This window comes from Drosophila miranda (genome assembly GCF_003369915.1).
Source record: "Drosophila miranda strain MSH22 chromosome Y unlocalized genomic scaffold, D.miranda_PacBio2.1 Contig_Y1_pilon, whole genome shotgun sequence".
Taxonomy (NCBI): Eukaryota; Metazoa; Arthropoda; class Insecta; order Diptera; family Drosophilidae; genus Drosophila; species Drosophila miranda.
Window position 1 is genome coordinate 40,469,511 of NW_022881603.1, and position 24,582 is coordinate 40,494,092.

Below are 24,582 nucleotides of genomic sequence, written 5' to 3' on the forward strand. Positions count from 1 at the left end.
AGAAATGCAGTTCAAAAGGGAATTGTCGGGAAAACTCTCGCCTCTCTGAAAATTTCACCACATTTCTCACACGATCATGCAGCGGCCAATTTGTCGCTCCCTCGCTCATTCCGAAAGCTATTTTGAGGGGAGACGGAGGAAAAAGCTGCACCAGGCCAAAACAGTATATCCCTAAAGCTTTGGCAAGGCCTCTTGAATGGCACCGAATTTTCACCAAAACACTTTCAGTTGCGAGCGGACCTCTGCACGGAGTGGAACAAAATCTGAAAACCAATAGAGTACAGTCCGCGGAAAACGTTCATTTAATAGAAGAGCAAGAAAAAAATATACATATATAATCCAATTTTTCTCATATATACCCTATATATATTCTGCCTGTGTATATATGAACATAATATATATGCATCAGTGTTCCAGAAATTGTTATACATAAAATAAATTGCGAAAGAAAGAAATACCATTATCAACTAAAAATAGTGCCTTAATGCTCAAAGGAATATAAATTTTAATAACGAAAAAACCAAACGACGTGAGCGAATCGACACACGCCCGCATGTTCGAGTTAAAGGTTTAGAATCGTATCGAAGAAGAGCCGAACCGAGGATTGAGAACCGTACCTGAAGGAAATCGAAAGATGACTTTCACCCGATTAAAGACTCTGACATTGCTCGTGTGTGCTCTGCTGGCACTGAGTTTTTCCAGATATGTGAATTGCGCTAACAACAAGAAAGGATCGCAGCCAGCCGCCGCGCCGCTTGAGCCAGAGGCCGTCATCGAGGAGGTCAATGCCAAGCAGTTGGAGAAGCTCTTAGCCGACAAGGATTACGTTGCCGTTTTCTGGTGTAAGTGTGATCTCTGCCTCCCAGTCTTTCCATACGGATCAGATATACACCGTACACATCTATGCTATGTTTAATCTATGTATGTATATGTATATGTATGAGTGTGCGTGTGCGTGTGCGTGTCCGTGCGAGTGTGTGGGTGTGCCATGTGAAACAAGTAACGGTCCGGTCCGGGCATCAAGCTTTTAATACGAGGCGACCCCACTCGAAATAGTAAAAGAACAGCCATATTATATAAATTTTCGCTAGTAAAATTCGAAGCATTCACATACAAGTGAAAATATGTGAAAAATTCGTTGTACGAAATTTCTGAGATTTTCATTCGGTTAATTTTTTATTTTTATTTTTTGTTCCCCCCTCCGATGTTCCTAGTTGAAGTCTGCGGTGCCTTCTTCCCCTTTTTCTATCTGATTCTCGTTGGTCCGCTATCTCAACGTTCTGTTTATGAGTAGAGAAATAGCTTTTGGCTGTGAGAAATTGCCGTCGTCTTTGCCGTCTTCGTTTTTGCGTTCGCTTCAGCTTCTCCTTTTTTTTATACATACATATATATGTATGTATGTATGTATATTTGTCCCCCGTGCGTTTGCTACTTTTCCTGATGCTATAGCTTTTCGCATTTGGCGCAAACTTTTGGCACAAAAACTGCCGTGAAAAACCGCGCAAAACTCTCATTTCCTTCCAGTTGGCGACAGGTTTTATGTCCTTTTTCAGTATTCCTCCAAGAACTAGATGAACGTGCACTTGTTCGACTCAGGTTCGATCTATTTTGGGGGCTAGAAATTACCTTTCTGTTTGCTTTCTCTGGATATAGCCAATTGAGCAATTTGTCCGGCAGTCGACCAATAGACAATAAACAAATTTAATAAACAAATTGCCAATGTGTGGAATACAAAACTTATAATTACTTTAAATTTAGACTCTGCCTCCGGGCGTTATTCTTCAATGTCAAAGTTAATAAACAAAATGTGTAATACCTCTTGCTATAGATAGCTAACGAGGGGGAACGTTGTGAGTTGCTGCGGACACCGCAACTCTACAGTTATACCCGATACTTAGTCAGTATGGCTCTCCTCCGGCAGACGCCGCTAATATTAAACGACACGACAAAGAGTGCGTGCGAGAGAGACAGAAAATCAGTCTGAGCGTGACGTCGGGCGCTGCGTAGCCAGTGCAAATTGATTTGTTCCTTTTGGCTATAAAAATTATCTGATCTGCTCCAGATTCAGCAATCTGATAGATATGGTCGTTATCTATGATTCTGCGTTTTTAGTTTTCTCGAATGTGCAATATTGTGGATGCAACAGATTTTCGTCTTTTGTGGGGGCGGAAGGGGGTGGGCTGAAATTCTGAGATATGCGTTTTATAGTGAGATCTAACAGATGTGCGGATACCAAATTTGGTTACTCTAGCCTTAATAGTCTCTGAGATTTGTGGATGCCCCAGATTTTCGTCCTTTGCGGGGGCGGAAGGGGGTGTGGCGAAATTTGGAGACGAAACGGTCAAGGTCCGATATCACAGGAGTGTGGATACCAAATTTGGTTGCTCTAGCTTTTATAGTCTCTGAGATCTAGGAACTCACATTTTGCAATAGGCAAAGCCGACCATGAAGCCTGTGTGTTAGAGAGAGACAGAGCGAGAGAGAATGAAATTGTTTTCTTGATTCTGGCTATAATAATTATACGATCTGGTTGAGATCTTTCATTCTAAAACATATGGTCATCCTCTACGATTCTGCGTTTTTGGTTTTATCGTATCTTTAAAAATGTGGATGCCACAGATTTTCGTCCTTTGTGGGGGCGGAAGTGGGCGGAGCGAAGTTTTGAAATATTTTTGTAGCAGTGACATATCACAGAAGTCTGGATACAAAACATCGTTGCTCTAGCTCTTATAGTATTTGAGCACTAGGCGCTGAAGGGGACGGACAGACGGACGGACGGACAGACGGACAGACGGACAGACAGACATGGCTCAATCGACTCGGCTATTGATGCTGATCAAGAATATATATACTTTATGGGGTCGGAAACGATTCCTTCTGGACGTTACACACATCCACTTTTACCACAAATCTAATATACCCCAATACTCATTTTGAGTATCGGGTATAATTATACACATGTATACATATACCTCGCAGATCGCTTATATATTTCGGTAGCATTGGCGGCAATTCCAAAAATAATTGTTGACAATGAAAATATTTCAAATCCAAAAGCCCCCAACGCCAATGCCTTGGGCACCTTCTGCTGGTGTCACACGGGCCACTTGACGGTGCAGTAACTGCATCGCCTCTTGAAAGATGCAGTCATTGCATGTCAACGTCCAAATAAAAAAAAACAAACGAAAACGATCATGGAACATCTACGCCAATGGCAGCTCATTAAATGCTGTCGGTTCGGAGGTAATCAAATCGGAGAACGGGGCAAATTCGAAACGAATTCTAGAGATCCGCTATTTGTGTTTATTGTTTGTTCAGATAAACGCTATTAATGTTATTGCAATCCGTTGTGAAAGCACTCGGAACCGACCCCAACCCGATTCCCATCCGATTCGAGCAGACTTCCTGCAACGCTTACAAATCGAATCGATTAATTCTTCAGCGTATACGTAATATTTGCATCTGCTCCGTATATTGGGGTGCCCATTTAGGCGCCGTAAGTTTGTGCTTTTCGATTACTTTTCAAGCGGTGAGGGATCGCCTCCAATGGATACCCATATAGCGCGTGTACATCCAAATATTAGAACATTGTTTATTCAGTACGAGCTCCGTGCAGATTGTGTAATGCGATTTTTTCGGCCTGGTCTGGCGTGCAACCACCCGAAGCACTTAAAGAGACATTGGCCAACATTGGCCTCTGTCTTTGTGCGCTTCACTAATAGCGGCCGCTGCACCACAATTTTATGAATTGATTTTGCAATTTTAGCATATTTGTCGGCAGTTGTTGCCCGAATTAATAGCAACGAATTGCTCTGGCTCTGCTGTCATATCATTTCATTCATTCAGACTGCTTCTGCCTCTGCCTCTGCCACTGCCACTGTCGCTACCTCCGCCCTGTACTGATGATGATGATGCATCCTCCATCTAATATAAGCATGAATAATCTCTGGGGCATTTGGTTCTGTTTCTGCTTCTGCTTCTGGTCGTGGTCGTCGTCGTGGTTCTGCTTCTGCTTTTGCTTCTGGCGTCACACGCGACAGTTGCTGCCTGTCAATTGATGTTGGTATCTCTATCTGATCTTGTCTGGCAGCCAGGTTATTCATATTCAAATATTCCCTTATTGGATGCTTTCAGATGCGCGCAGCTGTGTGACCTGTGATAAGGTTTTAGCGGAACTCGAAAAAATCGACGATGACACCGACTCCTTCGGTGTGGACTTTGTGAAAATCAACGACAAACGACTAGCAAAACAATATGGCATCAAGAACTTCCCCGCCCTCACCTACTTCAGGTAGATACCACCACCCCCATCCCGATCCATTGGGTGCTGCAGAGATCTAAACCTAAGAAAAAAAAACCCCACAGGGAGAAGGAGCCCATCATCTATGATGGCGATCTCATGGACGAGGAGGGAGTTCTCGACTTTCTAACCTCGCTGGAGGCCATGGATCTGCCCGACCGCATCGAGGAGGTCAATGCTAAGATATTGCAAAAGATCATCGAGGACACCGACTTCGTGGCCGTCCTATTCTGTAAGTCTGACTGACCTTGATCCACATATATGCAAACATATAAACATGAATACTTCTATATATCTATATTTCTGACCATATCTATTGGTGGAATTTTGACTTGATGATGTTCTATTTTCAAAGCAGTTGCAGTTTTTAGCGTACACAAACAGTTTAGCTCTCTTGTGACTAAAAAGCATACAGCTTAGGTATAGACCGCATACATATCTACCTATACTGTATATTCTGTATGTCTACTACTTACGCATATGTCTCTATCTCTATCTGTATATCTCTCTCTCCATATATACGTATGTAACTTGTGACTAACCCTAGAAAAACGGCGGCAAACTTAACTTAACTTATATATCTCTTCATATGAATATCCATATATTCCGGCGGTGTTTCTCTCCCTGTCTGAGCAAAATTACATACGCGAAATTTATCTATCTATATATTTTATCGAACGACTGCAGGTCCAGATCATGAAACATGCCCGCCCCGGGTTATGGGTAAGTTATTCGCGCATCCTCAACGATCCCCAGATCGTCTGTTCCTCCTCTTCCGCCAACTCTACCTCTACCTTGAAACTTTGTTTCCTCTAATTAATTCATTTAAAAATTTTTCAAATTTCCCCCTCCATCATAATTGACCCCGACTCGAGTAATCCACAAAATGCACTAGAAAAGATTCTGCCTAAATGCCCGTGAACCCATGATATGTAAATATGTATAGTACTCGTGTATGTATATGTATATGTATATGTCTATGTCTATCCTAACTACTATATGCATATAACCATCATAACTTGTCGATGTGTGTCGATGCTTTCTAACATTTGGACCATTTGGAGTGCCAAAGGATGCTGGTAATGAATAGTTTTCTCCAACAAATCATTGGAGAAACCCATAGCTTACCCCCGCTTCAGATTGGAGACTAAATGTTATTAGTTTCAACTAGTAGAACGGATTTTGTACATTTTCACGTTCGCTATCTTCCAAGTCAGATACTAATATTACGTATACGTATAATAATAAACATTACAACAACAGAAGCGTTACAAATGAATGTCTGGACTCGGCGCCAGATTATGTTTGCGTTCCCATCACCCCCCTTACGCCCTTCTTCCACCCAATCGAAGCCCAAGTCCACGCGGACAAGACGTCGGTAGATTTGACGAAGAATCAAACGGGAACAAAATAATTGAAAAAATGATTTTCAATTGAAATCAAATCAAATAATGTGCTCGCCGTAAATTCTGGGAAATAAACGTGGGCTGTTTCGTACGAGTATACATATACGTATATATGTATGTACATATATATGTTTAAATGCAAGGATCTTCTGATTGTGATGGCCTTGTCAAAATTTTTGGAACAAAAGAAGGAAATCTTGGTATAGAAAAACATAAATTTATTGGCGTTTTTAAGGCCCGCAGAGTCTTGGCATATACATATGTACATACATATGTGTTTGCATAGACCCACTCACACACCCAGCGTGGTTATATCTTGGCCAACAACAAAGTATAGAGAATTTATTTATTTATTTCTTTTTTGTTGTGTTCCCTCTATGTCCGACACATCCACCTACAATTTTTGGGTTAAAAATAGAAAACTCAAGCAGTTGGTCGGCCAAGAAAATGGTTTTTATACCCGATACTCAAAATGAGTATTGGGGTATATTAGATTTGTGGTAAAAGTGGATGTGTGTAACGTCCAGAAGGAATCGTTTCCGACCCCATAAAGTATATATATTCTTGATCAGCATCAATAGCCGAGTCGATTGAGCCATGTCTGTCTGTCCGTCTGTCCGTCTGTCCGTCCGTCCGTCTGTCCGTCCCCTTCAGCGCCTAGTGCTCAAATACTATAAGAGCTAGAGCAACGATGTTTTGTATCCAGACTTTTGTGATATGTCACTGCTACAAAAATATTTCAAAACTTCGCTCCGCCCACTTCCGCCCCCACAAAGGACGAAAATCTGTGGCATCCACATTTTTAAAGATACGATAAAACCAAAAACGCAGAATCGTAGAAGATGACCATATGTTTTAGAATGAAAGATCTCAACCAGATCGTATAATTATTATAGCCAGAATCAAGAAAACAATTTCATTCTTTCTCGCTCTGTCTCTCTCTAACACACAGGTTTCATGGTCGGTTTTGCCAATTGCAAAATATGAGTTCAAGGATCTCAGAACCTATAAGAGACAGAGCAACCAAATTTGGTATCCACACTCCTGTGATATCGGACCTTGACCGTTTCGTGTCCAAATTTCGACACACCCCCTTCCGCCCACGCAAAGGACGAAAATCTGGGGCATCCACAAATCTCAGAGACTATTAAGGCTAGAGTAACCAAATTTGGTATCCGCACTTCTGTTAGATCTCACTATAAAACGTATATCTCAGAATTTCGCCCCACCCCCTTCCGCCCCCACAAAAAACGAAAATCTGTTGCATCCACAATATTGCACATTCGAGAAAACTAAAAACGCAGAATCATAGGTAATGACCATATCTATCAGATTGCTGAATTTGGATCAGATCGGATCATTTTTGTAGCCAAAAGGAACAAATCAATTTGCAGTGGCTACGCAGCCCCCGACGTCACGCCCAGACTGATTTTCTGTCTCTCTCGCACGCACTCTTTGTCGTGTCGTTCAATATTAGCGGCGTCTGCCGGAGAGAGCCATACTGACTTAGTATCGGGTATAACTGTAGAGTTGCGGTGTCCGCAGCAACTCACAACGTTCCACCTCGTTTTTCATTATTTTTTTTTGCTCTCGGCTGCTGCTGTTATTTTTGCTTGATTCTGAAACAACTAACTATAGAATGGGTCTTTACACACAAATATACACACATGCATATATTTATGTATATGCTTGTATGTATCTGTAGTATCCGCTACACTGTCTATAGGTATTTTTATCAAACGCAGACGGCGTACAGGGATTTTTTGCTTTCTTTTTTTTGTATCGCATACTCGTTGATGCGAACAACATGTAGGTGAGACGAGAACACGACATTGTGGCCCATTGTTCTGCCGCCCCCCGTGGCACCAACTGCCCCCGACTCTACAATGCAGTGTGCCAGGGCACACGGGCGGGGGCTGCAGACAGACAGCAGTTTTAATTGCTTTTGCATATAGCAATACATCAACATGCCCCACACGAGCGCGAGCCGGCGTGGCATGATTATGGGCAGCAGATCTTTAGTTGTCGCAGCCAAATGCAGTGGCACATAATATATATATGTGCACAGATATATCGGTACATAGTGTGCATACGCGAGTCTCCTCCCGACTGACTTGCACTATTTTTAGTTAAGTGCAACATTTGCCCATCTCTGCGAAGGCAGAAGAGCAGCGGAGGACCAGCAAGAAAGCAGATAGAACCGAAAACAAAACTGACAGAGCCACAGTCGGAGTCCCATAAACATGTACAATTTTTGAGATTTTTCAAACACTTTGCAGTAAATTATGAGACATTTGCGCTGCCCAATGTGTGTGCATTGGCCTTGTCATCATGGCGACACCCACTCGAGCGTACCCAAACGACAGTGGACTTTTTGTGGTTTCTTCTCTGAATGCACAGACTGCATTCTTGGCAATAAATTGTTCCAGAATTGAAGCCAGAAGAGTAGATGGAGAATGCGGCAGACAGGCAGCCATTAGAAGACCATTAGATTCGCAAGTTCACGGGAAAATCAACAGAAATAAATATTACGTATACGCAGCATGGGGTGGCAAAGCGAAAGCTCACTAAAGGCGCAGAGAGAACAGATTGATGAATATAGAAACCGAAACAGAAACGTTAACAAGATGTGGGGAAACGGGCAGAACAGACGGCACAAAAGAGAGAGCTTTTAGAGAATTTCTTTTGATTTTATTTTCCCTCCTCTGAGGTGATTTCCGTTACCAAGACAAGCATCTTGCAACAGGTTGCACACAGACAGAGAAGGGGAGGGAGGCTGTGTAAACAAAATGTGTAAATAAACGAATCGTGTGGGGAGGTGATTGGGTAACATATCCGCACGATCCAAATGGCTTCCACTAGCTCCCATAGCTCCCTTGCATGTGATACCTCTCTACCGTAACCGTAAGGTAAGTTGTAAAACTTACAGCCGCATAATCAGCGAATGTTTCCAACCACTAGAAACTCGAAAGCCAGAAATCCATGCGAATGCACTTGCACCCCAGTCCCAGTTGTTCGTTGTTCTCCCACACCCTGTCCGAGACTCTAAGCCCGTAGCCAGCCGATCCTAATGATCTCTTGTTTGACAAATTTTATTCCAACCAACATTGCAACCAACCAACCGAACAATCAACCAAACAACCAACAACCGACGTAGATAAGCAGCAGTGCCGCAAGTGCGCCAAGGCCCTGCAGGAGCTGGAGAATATCGACGACGAAGCTGACCAGCTGGGCATCGGATTTGTGAAAATACACGACGAGGCCTTGGCCGATGAATACAACTTGGGCGGTCTGCCTGCACTGGTCTACTACCGCCACCAGACTCCGATCATTTACGAAGGTACCACGTAGTCCTAGACCTCCATTTCTCACACACACCCACACATTTATCTTGAACACAAACATAAACCCATGCACGTATCGATATTCGTTGTGTCGTTAACATCGAAACTGTGTCTGGCCTGCAGGTGAACTTCAGCGTGAGGAGGATGTCTTGGAGTGGTTGGTGCAGAATAAGTCGACGGGCGACGAGGACGACGTGATAGAAGACGTCACATCCAAGACGCTGTCGACGCTGATCAGCAACATTGATAGCTTGGTGGTGCTGTTCTGTATGTAGATCACATTGATTATTTTCCCATCCATCGAGCATGGCATGGATAACCGAGTGCTTTCAATCCTCCAGATGATCACGGCAATGACGACTCGATGACCGTGTTGGAAGAGCTAGAACAGATTGACGACGACTGCGACAAGCATGGCATTCAGTTTGTGAAAATCGACGATGCCAAGGCGGCAGCCGATTACGGAATCGATTCGGTACGAAGCAAAACTGCAGTTGATATCGGTGCAAATGTGTTTCATAAAAAAAACCTTTTCGAACGTCAGATACCGGCAATTGTTTACTTTGAAAAGGAAATTCCAAACGTTTACGACGGCGATCTCATGGATGAGGAACAAATACTGAAGTGGCTGTTGAGCCAGTTGGAACGCGATGAGATCGAGGATGTCACCGACGAAATGCTCAACACAATGATCAAAGAAGGACGCGTCATTGCGGTGCTGTTCTGTAAATATTCACACAATTATCCATATAGAGCCCAAGCGGCGCTACCTCCACCCCACCCCACATTTTGCTCACACGCTGTTTTCCAGACGACAACAACGACAAGAAGTCCCAGAAGGTGCTCGAAGAGCTCGAGAACATTGACGACGAGTGCGATGCCCTGGGCATTACCATCGTGAAGATCGACAATCCTGAGGAGGCCGTTGAATATGGCATCAATAAAGTTCCTAAGCTGATATACTTTGAAAAAGGCATTCCAACTATTTACGAAGGCAACCTGGAGGACGAGGAGAAGCTCCTCAAGTGGCTTACAGACCAAACAAGTTCCGATCAAATCGAGGACGTTACCGACGAAATGTTGGACTTGATCATTGAGAAAATGCCCCATGTTGCTGTGCTCTTCTGTAAGTGATTTCAGGCCCATCCCCTGCCCTATCCACAACCTTGTGCCGGGATTCCTGGGCACGCCCGTCTCTGTAGATATTGTATATCCGACAGACTTTGTGTTGTATTTCTGGGATGTGTCTGATGTAGTTGTAACAATCGGCCGACTGCTCGATGTGCTTCCAAGTAATCATTTTCAAAAGCGCGCTTCAAAAACTAATCAACTTAATCTAAGCCCCAGAAATGGTATATGTATTTGTTTCCATAGAACCATAAAGAAATTTACGAGTAGTTTGTAGTTTTTCAAGTTGCAAGTTGAGCTAGGCTCCAGTTAGTTTCACCTTATAGATTATTCCTTCGATAGCTAGCAAAACTATATCCAAGAGCACTCGATTAACCCTTTCTGTAATCATCTTCGCAGACGACAAAGACCAAAAGAAATCACAGAAAATCCTCGCAGAATTGGAAAACATCGACGATGAGTGCGATCAGAATGATATTGCCTTTGTCAAGATCGATGATGACAAGGAGGCCAAAGAATGGGGTATCGATGAGATACCCTCGATTGTACTCTTTGAGCGCGGCATTCCACACATCTACGAGGGTGATCTGATAAAAGAGGATGAGCTTCTTGGCTGGTTGGTCCACCAGAAGCGCTATTCCGAGATTCCGGAAGTCACCGATGAAATGAAGGACAAACTGGTCGAGAATACCGAGCATCTGGCGGTTATCTTCTGTAAGTTATCCACAAATCATTCATCCCTATCCCTATCCTTATCGATAATAAATCTCTTTTCTTTCTCTTTCTACAGATGACAAGGACGATAAGCAGGACATGCGCATTCTCAACGAGCTGGAGAACATTGACGATGAGCTAGAGAAAGAGGGAATTGTCATTGTGCGCATCGATAATGCCGCCGAAGCCAAGGAATACGGTCTCGACCATTTGCCCGCCCTCATCTACTTCGAGAACAAAATCCCAGCCCTCTACGAAGGCGATCTGATGAATGAGGATGAGGTCCTGGAATGGCTGCTGGTCCAGAAGAAGACCGCCACCATTGAGGAGGTCACCGATGAGATCCTCGTCAACCTGATCAACGAGCACGAATATGTCGTTGTCTTTTTCACGGGTCCCTGCGAGCCGGGCGAGACCTGCGACCACACCCTGAACGCCCTGGAGACCATAGACGATGAGTTGGACGAGGCTGGAATCATTTTCGTTACCACTGAGGATACCGGAGTTGCCAAGAAATACAATGTCAAGACTTATCCACGTTTGGTATTCTATAGAAACCGTGATCCGCTGCACTTCACCGGAGACCTTGATGATGAGGACGAAGTGTTGGCCTGGATCACCGACGATGAGACCCTCGAGATTCCCGGGAAGATCGAGGAGGTCAATGTGAAAATGCTGGATAAGATTTTGGCTGAAAACGACCACGTCGTCGTGTTCTTCTGTAAGAATTACTTAGCATCAAATCCTTCTAAGAAACTTTTGCACTAACAAGCTATCGTTTTCCCTTTTCCCACAGATGTCGAAGGAGATAAGAAGGCTCAGAAGATCCTCAACGAATTGGAGAACATCGATGACGAGTGCGAGGAAAAAGACATCGACTTTGTCAAAACATCCGACGACGATATTGATAAGGAATACGATTTGCCCGGTCTGCCGGCACTTGCATTTTATAGACATAAGTTTAGAACAATTTACACCGGTAAATTAACCAAATGATTCTCCCAAACAATTATTTTACCGATCTATCGATCTATTTGTTCAGGTGATCTGATGAAGGAAGAGGAAATTCTGGAATGGGTTATCGATTTGCATGAGTCTACTGCTGATGTCATTGAGTCTGTCGATCGTAAGACCCTGCAGGTCCTGATCAACGATGTTGAGCATCTGGCTGTGTTCTTCTGTAAGACACTAAATTGAATGGAGTTTTGCTAAGGAATATTAAACTATTGGGTATTTTATTCTTCCCCAGATGATGATGAGTGCGAATCGTGCTCGGATATCTTGGATGAGCTTGAGAATATCGACGACGACACCGATAAGCAAGGCATTCAGTTTGTCAAATCGAACGATGTTAAGCTGGCCCATGAGATTGGCATTTTCGCATTCCCAGCTTTGGTCTACTACGAGACTGGAGTCCCGATCATGTATGATGGTAAATAGACACCTTGCAATATATATAACTCTGTAACAACTAATGGATTTTGCATCTGACTTTTACTCAATTTTAGGTAATCTCAAAAATGAAAATCGAGTGCTGCAGTGGTTAATCAATCAAAAGAGTAAGCGTTCTTGTTCCAAATGTGTTCTCTGCTTTCTAACTCACGCTCATAAGCCAAACATTCAGTACCGAATCAATTGAACTACATAGGTCCATGAGTCCCAAAAAACTAGCATACTTAAAAGATGGACATACCCAAAGATCATCTTCCCGTTTATTGCCATGTCAAAGTGCAAAACGTAATGAAACTTTTCGATATAGGCAACGATGAAGACGATGGAAGTGATGAAAAGATTGGGAAATTGAGCTATCCCAAAGAGAGCGATGAGTATAAGCGAGAGAGATTGAGGCGTCTCCAGCTAGCGATTCGAAAGCAGAGATTCCGAAAGACCAAACGACAAAATGACGATGACGAAAATGGTGACGATGACGAAGACGACGACGATGACGATGATAATAAGAGAAAAGGTACTGATGGGGATGACGAAAACGATGAAGATGATAAAGAAAACGGGGATGACGATGAGGATGATGATGAAAATGGGGATGACGAAAATGTTGATGAAGATGAAGAGGATGAAAATGGGAATGAGGATGAGGAAGATAACGATGACGACGAAGAAGAGGATGATGATGAGGATAATGATGACGATAGCGACGATGATGAAGATAAGGATGATAAAGATAATGACGACGAAGACGCCGATGACGATAATGATGAAGACAACGATAATGATGAAGAGGATAATGATGAGGATAATGATGAGGACAATGATGAAGAGAATGAAAATGACGATGATGACGACAATAATAATGAGGATGATGATGACGATGACGAAGATGGAAACAAAGACAATGAAGATGACGATGACGAAGACGAAGAAGAAGACGATAAGGACAATGACGATAAAGACAATGACGATGACGAAGACGAAGAAGAAGATGTGAAAAGTAAGCCAAAATATAGGCACACGGCAAAGGGCCGAACGATACATCGGCTTGCTGATCTATGCTCGGGTCGGCTTATAGATGAAATAGGTAATACCTGAATGTGAGTTGCCACTGAAGCACTAACCGAAGTTGTTCCATGTTGAATTCGCAACCTCTGGTCCTCCCCCACTCCCCACTCCCTATACCCACACACAGACACACGCAGAAACTCTTCCAGATACTTTCGACTACAGCTAATTTCATTGTCTATCTACAGACTTGGGTGAAAGGAATTCAAAAAGTAATGCATTCAGCCCAGGTAACCAGTCCCCTATACCCCATACACTACCGTCTAGCGCATAGTAGCTTCTGTGCTAAAGCCATCTCACGTGAGGGAAACACAGTCATGCCAATAAATTCCAAAGCACCGTCAATGTTTGCCCTCTGAATGTTAAACCCTAACCGAAGCTTCAACCTCACTCAGTTCTTAAGTCTAAAAGTCTTTGGTACATCAACAAAAATTGAAGAATAATGGAAAAAAAATAAAACAAATTCAATATCATAGCTGACACAATGTTTGAAATTATTTAAACAATGGAACTTACTATCGTCTTTTTGTATTTTGGAAAAGTCAATTTGTTCGTTAAACGAGACGAAAAATGTGTTAATAACTATTCTGTTTGGTTTATTTATTTTCTCTTAATACTTTAAGTAATCGTTCTGTTTGTTTAATTATAATGATTAATCTCGAACCCGCTTTGACCTACAAAAATGTCTATATGAAACAAAAACAACCAAAAAACAATCAATCAAGTGAAAAATACAGTGGATGCTGCTAAAATATATGTATGTACATATGTGCATAAATAAGTCGAAAATGTACAGCCCCGAGAAAAAAACTCGATATAGAAAATGAAAATATGAATTAGAACCGATATCTGAATATCTAAATATCTGAATATCTGAAAATCCGATACCTGTACAGTCAGCATCAAAAGCATTTTGTCAGTTATTAGTTGTGATATCTATTGTATAATGTAAATAATACGAAAATCGAAAATTAAGTTTAAACAATTCAAATTCAATTCTGTTCCACTCATTAAGCACGCTTCTTATACTCTAGAACAAGGAAACTTTCAATTTTCAATTTTCAACTTTCAAGCTTGAATTGTGAAGTTTCAAGTTGCAAAACAATGAAAATCGAATCGAAATCGTACTAACTGCTCTCTTTCTCTGTCTCTCTCTCTCTCTCTCACTCACTCTCTGTCTGTGTGGTATTTCCGGAGGTGTTTGGAGAAAAGAAACAATTTTGAAAGCAAGTTAACGAATACTTTTATTCTTATTTCCGCCTACTCTGATGCACTCTTGTTTTAACGTTCTGTTTTTTGATGATGATTTATCGCAATGAACCTTCTGTTGTTAGTGAACCAAAAAATAATTTAAAAATAAATTTTACAAAAATAAAGCAACAACAAAAATCTCTTAAAACTAAACAATCTGACAAAATGTTTTTGTTTGTTTGCCCACACAGATGACGAATGTTTCTATGTTGGATTGGGCCACGACGGCCATTCAGCTAAGCGCGGCAACAATTTCGTGCCCAACGATTACAAACCATTCCAATGCTGTCCAACCAAATTGGAGAAGTCAACGAAAGTTCCTAAAATGACGGCCCAGCGGATCGGACACAGCGACGGCGATCTGGGCAAGCGGGCGGGCGGCGTCGGCGGCGGCAACTTCCAGTTCGCCGCATCGGCGGCCACCAAGCCAGCTGCCAGGAGGCCAGAGCCTGCTAGCAAGCCAGTGCCTTCCAAGATGCAGCCCAAGCGCACCCAGGACAATGATGAGGATGACGATGACGACGACGATGACGACGATGATGACAAGCCCCTGGTCAAGGTGTCGTATGCCAACAAGCGGGCGGGAGGCGGCAGCAACAAGCCGCAGGCTGGCAAGAAGCCCGTCGCCAAGGTCCAGCAGAACGACAACGACGACGAGTCCCAGGAGGTGGAGAAGCCGTCCAAGCAGAAGTCGTCAAAGAAGTCCGGCAAGCTGAATGTTAAAACCGGTACGTAGTCCACGGACTATCGGACTATCCCTCGTAGTCACTGTAGACTGTACTAGTGCCATCCACACCCGCCACAACCGCCACAACCGCCAAGACACAGATCATTCTAGAGCCCTCTGGCTGCACCACTCTTATTGTCCTGTACCAATCTCATTCGAGTAGTAATTGTTGTTGTTGTGCCCATACACAGACACGTACAGACACGCACAATTTGGTCGTTACTTTATATGTTTATTTCTCTTCTCTTTTCTCTCTCTTTTGTGTCTTGCAGGCGTTAATTTTTTCCAAAATCGACTAAAAAATTTGTATGACCTCATTTTTCAGGATATCTCTCTGTGGGAGTAAGGCAGTTTAACTGAGTGTAAAGCCAGTTGCTAAATAAGTTGAATAGTGATTGTATGATTGAATGATATGCCATACCCAATACTCAGTAGCACGTATTCGCACTGTTCTCCACCGATACCAAAAAAACACTACCGAAACCAAACCAAAACCAAAACAAAACCATCAAAACCAAGCCTGTACAGCCATCAAAAGAACCTTCAATGACAGGTTTCTGTATAAATGCTATATGCACCAATGCCGACTGACGACAGTAACCGAATAACCTGTGAATACGCATGGCTGTGTGTATAAAAACATAATGCTACTATAATATCATCCTCGGTGTCCGAGCAGATCCGATCATTGTCCGCACATTGTCCTTCTGAGCCGCAGACACAACTCGTTGTTACACGTTAAGAAGATCTTTCGAAAGCAGAATCACACGCAACTCAAAACAAACAAAAAACTAATGAACAAACACACACAAAAACCGTACACATAACTAACATAAACTATGTTTTTGATATTTTCGCTACAACTATCTTCGGAGGGGGCCCGCCCCCAGTTCTGTAGCTCTAAGCTGAACTAAACCCCAACATTTGTTGCATTTTGTCGATGTTCAAACTAAAAGCAATTAGTGCAACAACAAAACTATCAAACTTCTGAGAACTTTCACTTGTTACTATTTAGCCAGACAGCTTTGTTATTAACAAATCAATTAGCAATTGTCATTAACAAGAGCGCGTACACTTTTTGATACTACTACTTTTTGTCACAATATACAATTTTCATACATACATACATAGTTATGTAGCTAGTCTAATTTAAAGAAGCCAAAAGAAGAACAAATCGAAGCCAAACCAAACGAAGCGAAATGAAACAAAACAAACAAAACGGAACAAAATAAATATTTTTTGAAGCAATTTACAATTTGCAATTGCAAAAACTGTTAACTATTTTAACTAAAACATGTATAGATGAGAGCCTCACACGTTATTCTATATACACAACACAACACACAACACATATACATACATATCTGATAAAAGAGCCATTTACGACACATACACATTTTGTAGCTAGATATTTATGTACGAGACACAATAGCCAGATACGAGCAGACCGTATGGACCGCTCGCTGTTATATTTGTTATCGGTATTGGCGAAATACCGAATATTATATCTTTATATCACTTATGTTAGCTAAACTCTATCACTCTGTCACTAAATCCTACATGTGTAAACCGCGATTTTTTACGTTGAACAGCAGCCTTAAAGTCAAGATCAAGCAAATGTATTTTTTTCAAACGGGTTTTCAATGCCTGAAAATTGAAAATCGAAAATCGAAATTTGTAAGAACCACAAGCACATTTTTGTAAAACTAAGCTCCACAAATCAATTGTAAAAATTCACAATAAAAAGCCATCGAAATCAAATGAATTTAGGTTCTCTTATTTAAGCAAATCCAAATCAAAATCCAATTCCACACAATTTTTGGTTGTTTTTGTCAAAGCAAAAGAACAAAAAGAATTATCTGTGATTTAAATACTTTCAAACAGTCCGAAAGGGAACTAAAAATTATTTTAAAACGTGGGAAGGAAATACGTATGTATATGAACAATGAAAATGTATATTTGTTACCAATTTCTTTTCCATATAAAAAGACACCATGCTTGCCATAAATTATGGACCAGTGGGTGGTGGGGGTCAAGCTGGCAAGCTCGATCGGTGGGGCTAAGAAGGACAAAGAAACCATTAATTTTGTATATATAGAATTCAAGATAAGCTTATGATTGATTGACAAACTGCAGCCAACAGGTATGTGCCATGAAATGGCTGATGATATATCTACAAGTGTCTGCTTGAACAAATACCAATTACATCCATTGCTTATCCATGTTGTACAAACAGGAAATCTGGAGAGCAACCAAGAGGTCTTCAACTGGATTCTCGAGCAGAAGGCCGACCAAAGCATAGAGCTTATTAATCGTGATCAACTTCTCGAATATATAGGCACCAAAGACTTTTTAGCGGTTGTATTTTGTAAGTATACTTTCCAGACAAAGGCTATAAGGTAAAGGCTAAGGCTAAGTCTAAGGAATCTATATGTAGGAAGCATATACTATCTAAGCGCGCCCAACTGTAACTGCCCAAAAACAACACAAGCAAAATCAAGCTACCAATAAGATAAACACTTAAACCATTCTGAAAAATTCCGTACTGGGCGATACACTATTAATCTGAATGGTGATTGCAGACAAAGAAGACGCTCCCGACTCGCCTCGCGTGCTGCGGCACATCGAACTAATCGACGACGAGGCCGCCGAGTATGGCATTTATGTAGTGAAAATGCACGACAAGCTGATGGCCAAGAAGTACGGATTCAGGAACCCCCCGGTCTGACCTACTTCCGCAAGGGGAAGTACATCAACTACGACGGCGACATTGACGACGAGGAGGAGGTTCTCGACTGGCTGACCAGTCCGGCCAACATGGAGATGACCGATCACATCGAGCAGGTCAACCGCAAGATGTTTGAGAAGATTCGCAAGAACTCGGACTACGTGGCCGTGATCTTCTGTAAGTACTGATCATGCCGGGGAGCAGGAGCTATAGAGCTTTATCCGTAACTGAACTTTAGATAGCGACGAATGCAAGCAGTGTCCTCGCGTGCTCGTCGAGGTGGAGCACATTGACGATGAAGCGGACAAGGCGGGCATTGACTTTGTGAAGATCGACGACAAGCAAATGGCCAAGGAGTTCGGAGTTTTTGCCCTGCCCGCCATCGTCTTTTTCAAGCCTACATCGAAGGAGCCAGTCATATACGCCGGTAGGTTAGTCGCTAAAGCAATCCGTGAGGATCATTTAAATGACACTGTCTTCTCTGCACTTCATAGGGGATCTTTATGAAGAAGAGCAAATCCTCACTTGGTTGATCACGCAAAAGGATCCAAGTGGAGATGTGATTGAAGATCTCGAAGGCGAACGACTCGTTCATTTGATCGAAGAGTCGGGCTCCATAGCTGTCTACTTCTGTAAGTTTTCATCCACGGCGCCAAAGTCTCACCCAGATATGGCGACTATTCTTATACCATGAAGCGTAAGGTACTCAATGCTGCATTCGGTTTGGTGATGATCAATTCTCACAAAGTACAATGTCAAATTCGAAATTCATTTTAAATATTGTCTAGATGCACATCTTCAATTTTTATGTCGATCGTCAACAGAAATAACTAATAGTTTGTCGCATTTCGTGCAGTGTGTGTAGTGCGTACTTTGAGGGATTGAAAATCACGCTTTTGCGCAAAAAGTTTGCAGCGAAATCTGTGTAATTGTAGTTAACATTTTAGTCTTCAACCTAGTCTAAGCCACTTATCGCGCTCTGTGTATCTAACCAATCAAGACTTTATTTATATTTCTATTTACGAATATGATCTCTCTGAAAAATCAAACCAAAAACACACCAAATTGCTCAAAACCAACCAACAACCAACCAAATACCGAAATGAATTTAGGGAACAAAACAAAATGCGACATTTGCACCTCGAAAGCGGCCCGCAAGGCCCGACTGAAAAAGGAACACGAACAGCATCAGCAGGAGGGTGGAGCTGCCAGTGCTGCTGCCGCCTTCGGCGGCGAAACAGATGCTGGCGAGGCGGCTGCTGGTGGGGAAGATGGGTCGGCAGCGGCGGCTGCATCAACGGATTCATCAGCTGGCAAGCTTGAAGATGGTAGCGCACCTTTCTGTATAGATCGTGCAACTGGAATGAGTCCAAGAATGTTTAACCACATAACCACCACCACCACTCAGAAACCTCCAGAAACCTACAGAAACCGCAACCCATCCGCACCACACCACATGCACCACCTCCTCCACTTTGTACTGCGAATGTAACTCTACCCAGAACCAAAGACAGTACAACAGTAAGATAAGTAACGCCCATACAATTTTTCGGAACGAAATTTTGAAAGTGGCTCCAGGGTCTCGTCTCTTAAACTGCTTTCGAAAAGCTATAAGAGAGCGCTCAAAAGCTAGCCGCTCTCTCGTATGCGACTTGAGAGAGCCGCCGTCTGAGACTTGGCTGAATGCATATGCAGGCACACGTACTCTCATGCATTCGTGGCTTCAAAAACCCCGCTACATAGAACAATTGAAATGTATGGGCGTTACTTATCTTACTGTTTTTATTGCCTTTGCCAGAACTATATCTCTCTCTCGTCCCCTCTCTATCTGTCATACCCGAAACCCTATATCTTTCGTCTTTAGCTGTGCTGTTTCTCCGCTTTGTATTGTTTACTGTACTATATATACTCGTAAAACTCTCAAAGAAGACAAGTTCTCCCAACAACTTCTCACGCTCCCCGTCAACTTTTGCTGTGCCTTAGTTTATGTGTAGTGCTTGCCCATAGTATGTTGTCCTAGCCCCGACCTCGTGTGCAGTCCTTGTTGAGTAATGTAATGTGTTTATTTGAAACCCGACTGCGACATCCAGATGCCGATGGCTGCGAGCAGTGCACCAAGGTCCTGGAGGAGCTGGAGAACATCGACGACGACTGCGACAAGCACGGCATAACGTTTGTGAAGACCAGAGACTTCTCTGTGGCCGATGGCTACGGCGTCCACGAGTATCCGGCATTGGTCTACTTCAAGGGAGGCATACCCAATGTGTTTGAGGGTACTACCTATATAGATCAGTATCTGAACAATACTAAACGGTGTATTTCGTAGGTGAGCTCAGCGAGGAGGAGGAGGTGCTGCAGTGGCTGATCACACAGAAGACCGAGGATCGCATTGAGCTCATTACACGGCAAATGCTCGAGACCATGGTGGAGGAGACCCAATATCTGGCTGTGTACTTCTGTAAGTAGCACCACAACGAAACATATCGATTTGATCATATACATACATATCAACTGTTTTTCAAACACTGTCTCATATTCTCACACACTCTGAATTGTTATATTCCCCCCTGTCCTCAAAAAAAACATCGCACACAATCCACAAAACATATCCACAAATATGTATCTATCCTTGACAAAAACCCGAAACCGAAACCACAACCGAAAACAGTGCCGCCAGAGCGCAAGGGGAAGCAACCCGCCTTCTGTCGCAGTTTCTGTTCACCCTCTAGTCTTAAAGAAAGCAACCTGACCACCACTACCACTACAAAACACTCATCCAGCCAATTCGTACAAAGCTACATATCACGTAAAAGAAAACGTATCCAAAAACAAGGTATTCCCGTATTCCATGTGTAAAAATACAAATCACGCAACTCGCAACTCGAAGTCGAACGCATGTTCGATTGAGCTCTAACCGTGCCTAACCATCAGCAGGAGCTCTGTTCCATGTTCTATCCAAGAACTGTACTATTCTTTACTATACTAAAACCAGGCTTCCAACGTATTACGACCAAACTAAATTTGTCTCTCTTTTCCTAATTGAATGTCCACTAGAAATGACTTACGATAAGACGTTGCGAATCTGTTGGAATTTGCTGGAATTTAGTTTGGACGCGAATACCTTATTTTTACGGCGTTTTCTTTGGCCTCTCTTCACACACCGCTAACCCTTCTTTCGCTTGTCACTAACCATTTGGACGTTTGCACACTCATCTTAAGCGGATGTCTAAATAAATGCTTTCTTTTCGGTAGACAAAATCAACTGCAACATCTGCGACCAGATATTGGAGGGGTTGGAGCTAATCGACGACGAATGCGATGTCTTCGGCATACACATGGTCAAGATCCAAGATCCGCAGTTGGCCAAACGCTATTCCATCAAAACCTTCCCCGCCTTGGTATATTTCCGGTGAGCAGGAGTCTTTAACTCTTGGCGTAAAGAAACCAACATTTTTTGTATTAAAAGTAATGGCAATCCTCTGCTGTTCGAGGGCGACCTCCAGAATGAGCAATCGGTCTTGGAGTGGCTGATTGATGACGACAATCGCGAGTTGGCCGACGAAATCGAGGAGGTCAACGAGCGCATGCTGGACCGCCTGATGGCCGAGTCCACCCTCTTGGTGGTTTTCTTTTGTAAGTTCATTCTGGAGTTATTCATTCTGGCCCGTATCTAAACTCTTCTATCCTGTCAGATGATGATGATTGCGCTGAGTGCGAGGAAATATTGGAGGACCTGGAGGAGATCGATGGAGAGGCCGACATGTTTGGCATTGACTTTGTGAAGATATCCAGCATAGAGGCAGCGAAGAAATACGAAATTGTCAATATACCTTCTCTGGTGTATTACCGGTAAGAAATCATAGGAACCACGACAGTAGATTGGCTTCAAATGCATCCATTGTAGGAAACAAGTACCCGTCCTGTATGACGGAGATATGCATCAACATGACAAGGTCATCACATGGCTTACCTCACAAGATGTGTTCGAAATCAAGAACGAAATAGAAGAAGTCAACCGAAAAATGCTGGACAAGCTGCTCGAAGAGAATGAATTCCTGTCGGTGTTCTTCTGTAAGTGCAAACAGACAGATATGCTCTCAATACATTCTCCCCTAACTTGCCCCAAAAACCCTCTCCACTTAGATGAGCACAATCATCCGGACAGCATCGCCTCGCTGGAGAAGCTGGAGAATATCGACAGCGAGACGGATAATTTGGATATTACGTTTGTGAAAATGGCCGACTCGCGCTATGGCAGGAAATGGGGCGTAACAAAGCTGCCAGCAATGGTCTACTTCCGTCGCCGCTTCCCCAGCATATACAGAGGTGAGTCAGTGGTTCTAGGAGAGATCTGGGAACCCTCATTGAGAGCCTGCCGTCTTTCAGGTGATCTACTATCCGAGGACGAGGTGCTGGAGTGGCTGCGCAAGAACCGCTTCCGCCAGCCTGAGCTGAACATCTTTATGTATGCCCTGATCGCCCTGGCGCTGGCCTTTGTCATCTACACGGCCTTCCTGCTGCAGTGCTTCAAGCCAGCACCGCCGCCACCCTTTCAGCACCCCAAGCAGTCTTGAGCGGTTTGGCTAAGAGAGCACTGGGGGACATCGGGAGCAAGTACTGAAACACGTTCTACGATCTGAAATCAAGGAGGGGCTTCGGGACGAGAGCAAATCAAACCTGGAATGAACATCGAATATTACCACCACCACCACACTCTTACAATCACACACACACACGGATGTATATGTTTATTGATCTATCATCCGATCGTCTAAATTAGAAGCCGATACAAACGACTGTGCCTGGGCCACGACTGGACTGGCACTGGGACTCTGCCACAAGTTGCCCCAAGTAAAGACGATGCTTTGTATACTTGCCAATACCTTTTGGGACAGATTGCGAACAACTTTGATAAACTCTGATATACATACGTCGATGTATCAAAATATCCATCCACAATCATATGCATATCATCCGTCATATCATTTGTCTTCGAAATTCATTTGAATACTTAAAGGAGAATCAAATAAAACAGAAAACACTCAAGTCATAGTAATTACTTTAAAATTAAATGCGATAATATTGTTGAATAAATGCCAATGATAATTTTTACAGTAAAACCATTATGGATTAATGTAATTAATAAAATATTGGATGATATTACATTCACCCACCATCACTTTTAATAACCCCCACCTTACTCCTAGGAACATACTCGTATGTCCGCACTGAGCACTAAAACAACGAGGGGGAACGTTGTGAGTTGCTGCGGACACCGCAACTCTACATTTATACCCGATACTTAGTCATTATGGCTCTCCTCCGGCAGACGCCGCTACTATTAAACGACACGATAAAGAGTGCGTGCGAGAGAGACAGAAAATCATTCTGAGCGTGACGTCGGGCGCTGCGTAGCCACTGCAAATTGATTTGTTCCCTTTGGCTATAAAAATGATCTGATCTGATCAGCAATCAGCAAATTCAGCAACCTGATAGATATGATCATTATCTATGATTCTGCGTTTTTAGTTTTCTCGTATCTTCAAAATTGTGGATGCCACAGATTTTCGTCCTTTGGGGGGCGGAATGGGGTGGGGCGAAATTTCGAAATATACGTTTTATAGTGAGATCTAACAGGAGTGCGGATACCAAATTTGGTTACTCTAGCGTTAATAGTCTCTGAGATTTGTGAATATCCCCAGATTTTCGTCCTTTGCGGGGGCGGAAGGGGGTGTGGCGAAATTTTGAAACAAACTCTTCTCGGTCCGATATCTTAGGAGTGTGGATACCAAATTTGGTTGCTCTAGCTTTTATAGTCTCTGAGATCTAGGCTATAATAATAATACGATCCAATTCCGGCTGGCGGGTCTTCGTCTCCTCGTTGGTGGGATTCATCCTGATGTTTGGCCTCCAGATAGCAAGTGAGCCAATTAAATATACAACACAATCTCTAATCAATGACAAATCTCCGTCTTGCAGTCGGTGAAGCCAAGGGCAAGAGCCACTTCGTATGCCCTTTGCGGCTGTCGTGGCTTGAGAGTGCCTCTCCTGGCTGATCAATTTTAGACTTATTGATGAATCGAAGGGAAGATACTCCACTCCGCTAGTTATCTGGTATATATTTAGAATAATTTATGACAAACGAAACTGAGAATCTATCAATCATATCGAAGATAAGCCGAAACAGCCAATAGATACGAGATTCCCATATTTTATGCAACTGGTTTTTATGCAAACATCAAAGGGATCCCGGGCTAAGAAGGCAAAGCCACCTGTCTACAAGATAAATATTACCTTGTGTGGGGTTGGGGCGGGTGTGGGGGGTCTGACTTTTCATATCAATCAGCAATCAGATTTCCATCAGTGCCACTGATTTATGACAGTGCGATAGGTAGAATAGGAGTATAAGTGGTTGGGCTTGGGCTCCGGTTTTCACTCAGTCTATGCTCGCATTTCGCTACGGAAAC

General features: G+C 42.9%; 1 protein-coding gene across 1 annotated transcript; it reads left to right on the plus strand.

Annotated features, from left to right (window-relative positions):
* The first annotated feature begins 634 nt into the window (after positions 1 to 634).
* On the plus strand, positions 635 to 23,278 carry LOC117190709. Its single transcript, XM_033395775.1, is given in 28 exon segments — positions 635 to 842; positions 4,135 to 4,291; positions 4,366 to 4,532; positions 4,988 to 5,023; positions 8,864 to 9,046; positions 9,174 to 9,317; positions 9,392 to 9,525; positions 9,595 to 9,775; positions 9,862 to 10,176; positions 10,578 to 10,892; positions 10,969 to 11,613; positions 11,689 to 11,871; positions 11,935 to 12,072; positions 12,142 to 12,324; positions 17,624 to 17,755; positions 17,970 to 18,098; positions 18,101 to 18,292; positions 18,354 to 18,542; positions 18,610 to 18,747; positions 19,228 to 19,443; positions 20,206 to 20,388; positions 20,442 to 20,573; positions 21,368 to 21,524; positions 21,582 to 21,748; positions 21,808 to 21,964; positions 22,020 to 22,186; positions 22,259 to 22,441; positions 22,502 to 23,278. Coding segments are annotated over 28 exon segments (5,319 nt in total). The 3' UTR covers positions 22,690 to 23,278.
* The last annotated feature ends 1,304 nt before the right edge of the window (positions 23,279 to 24,582 follow it).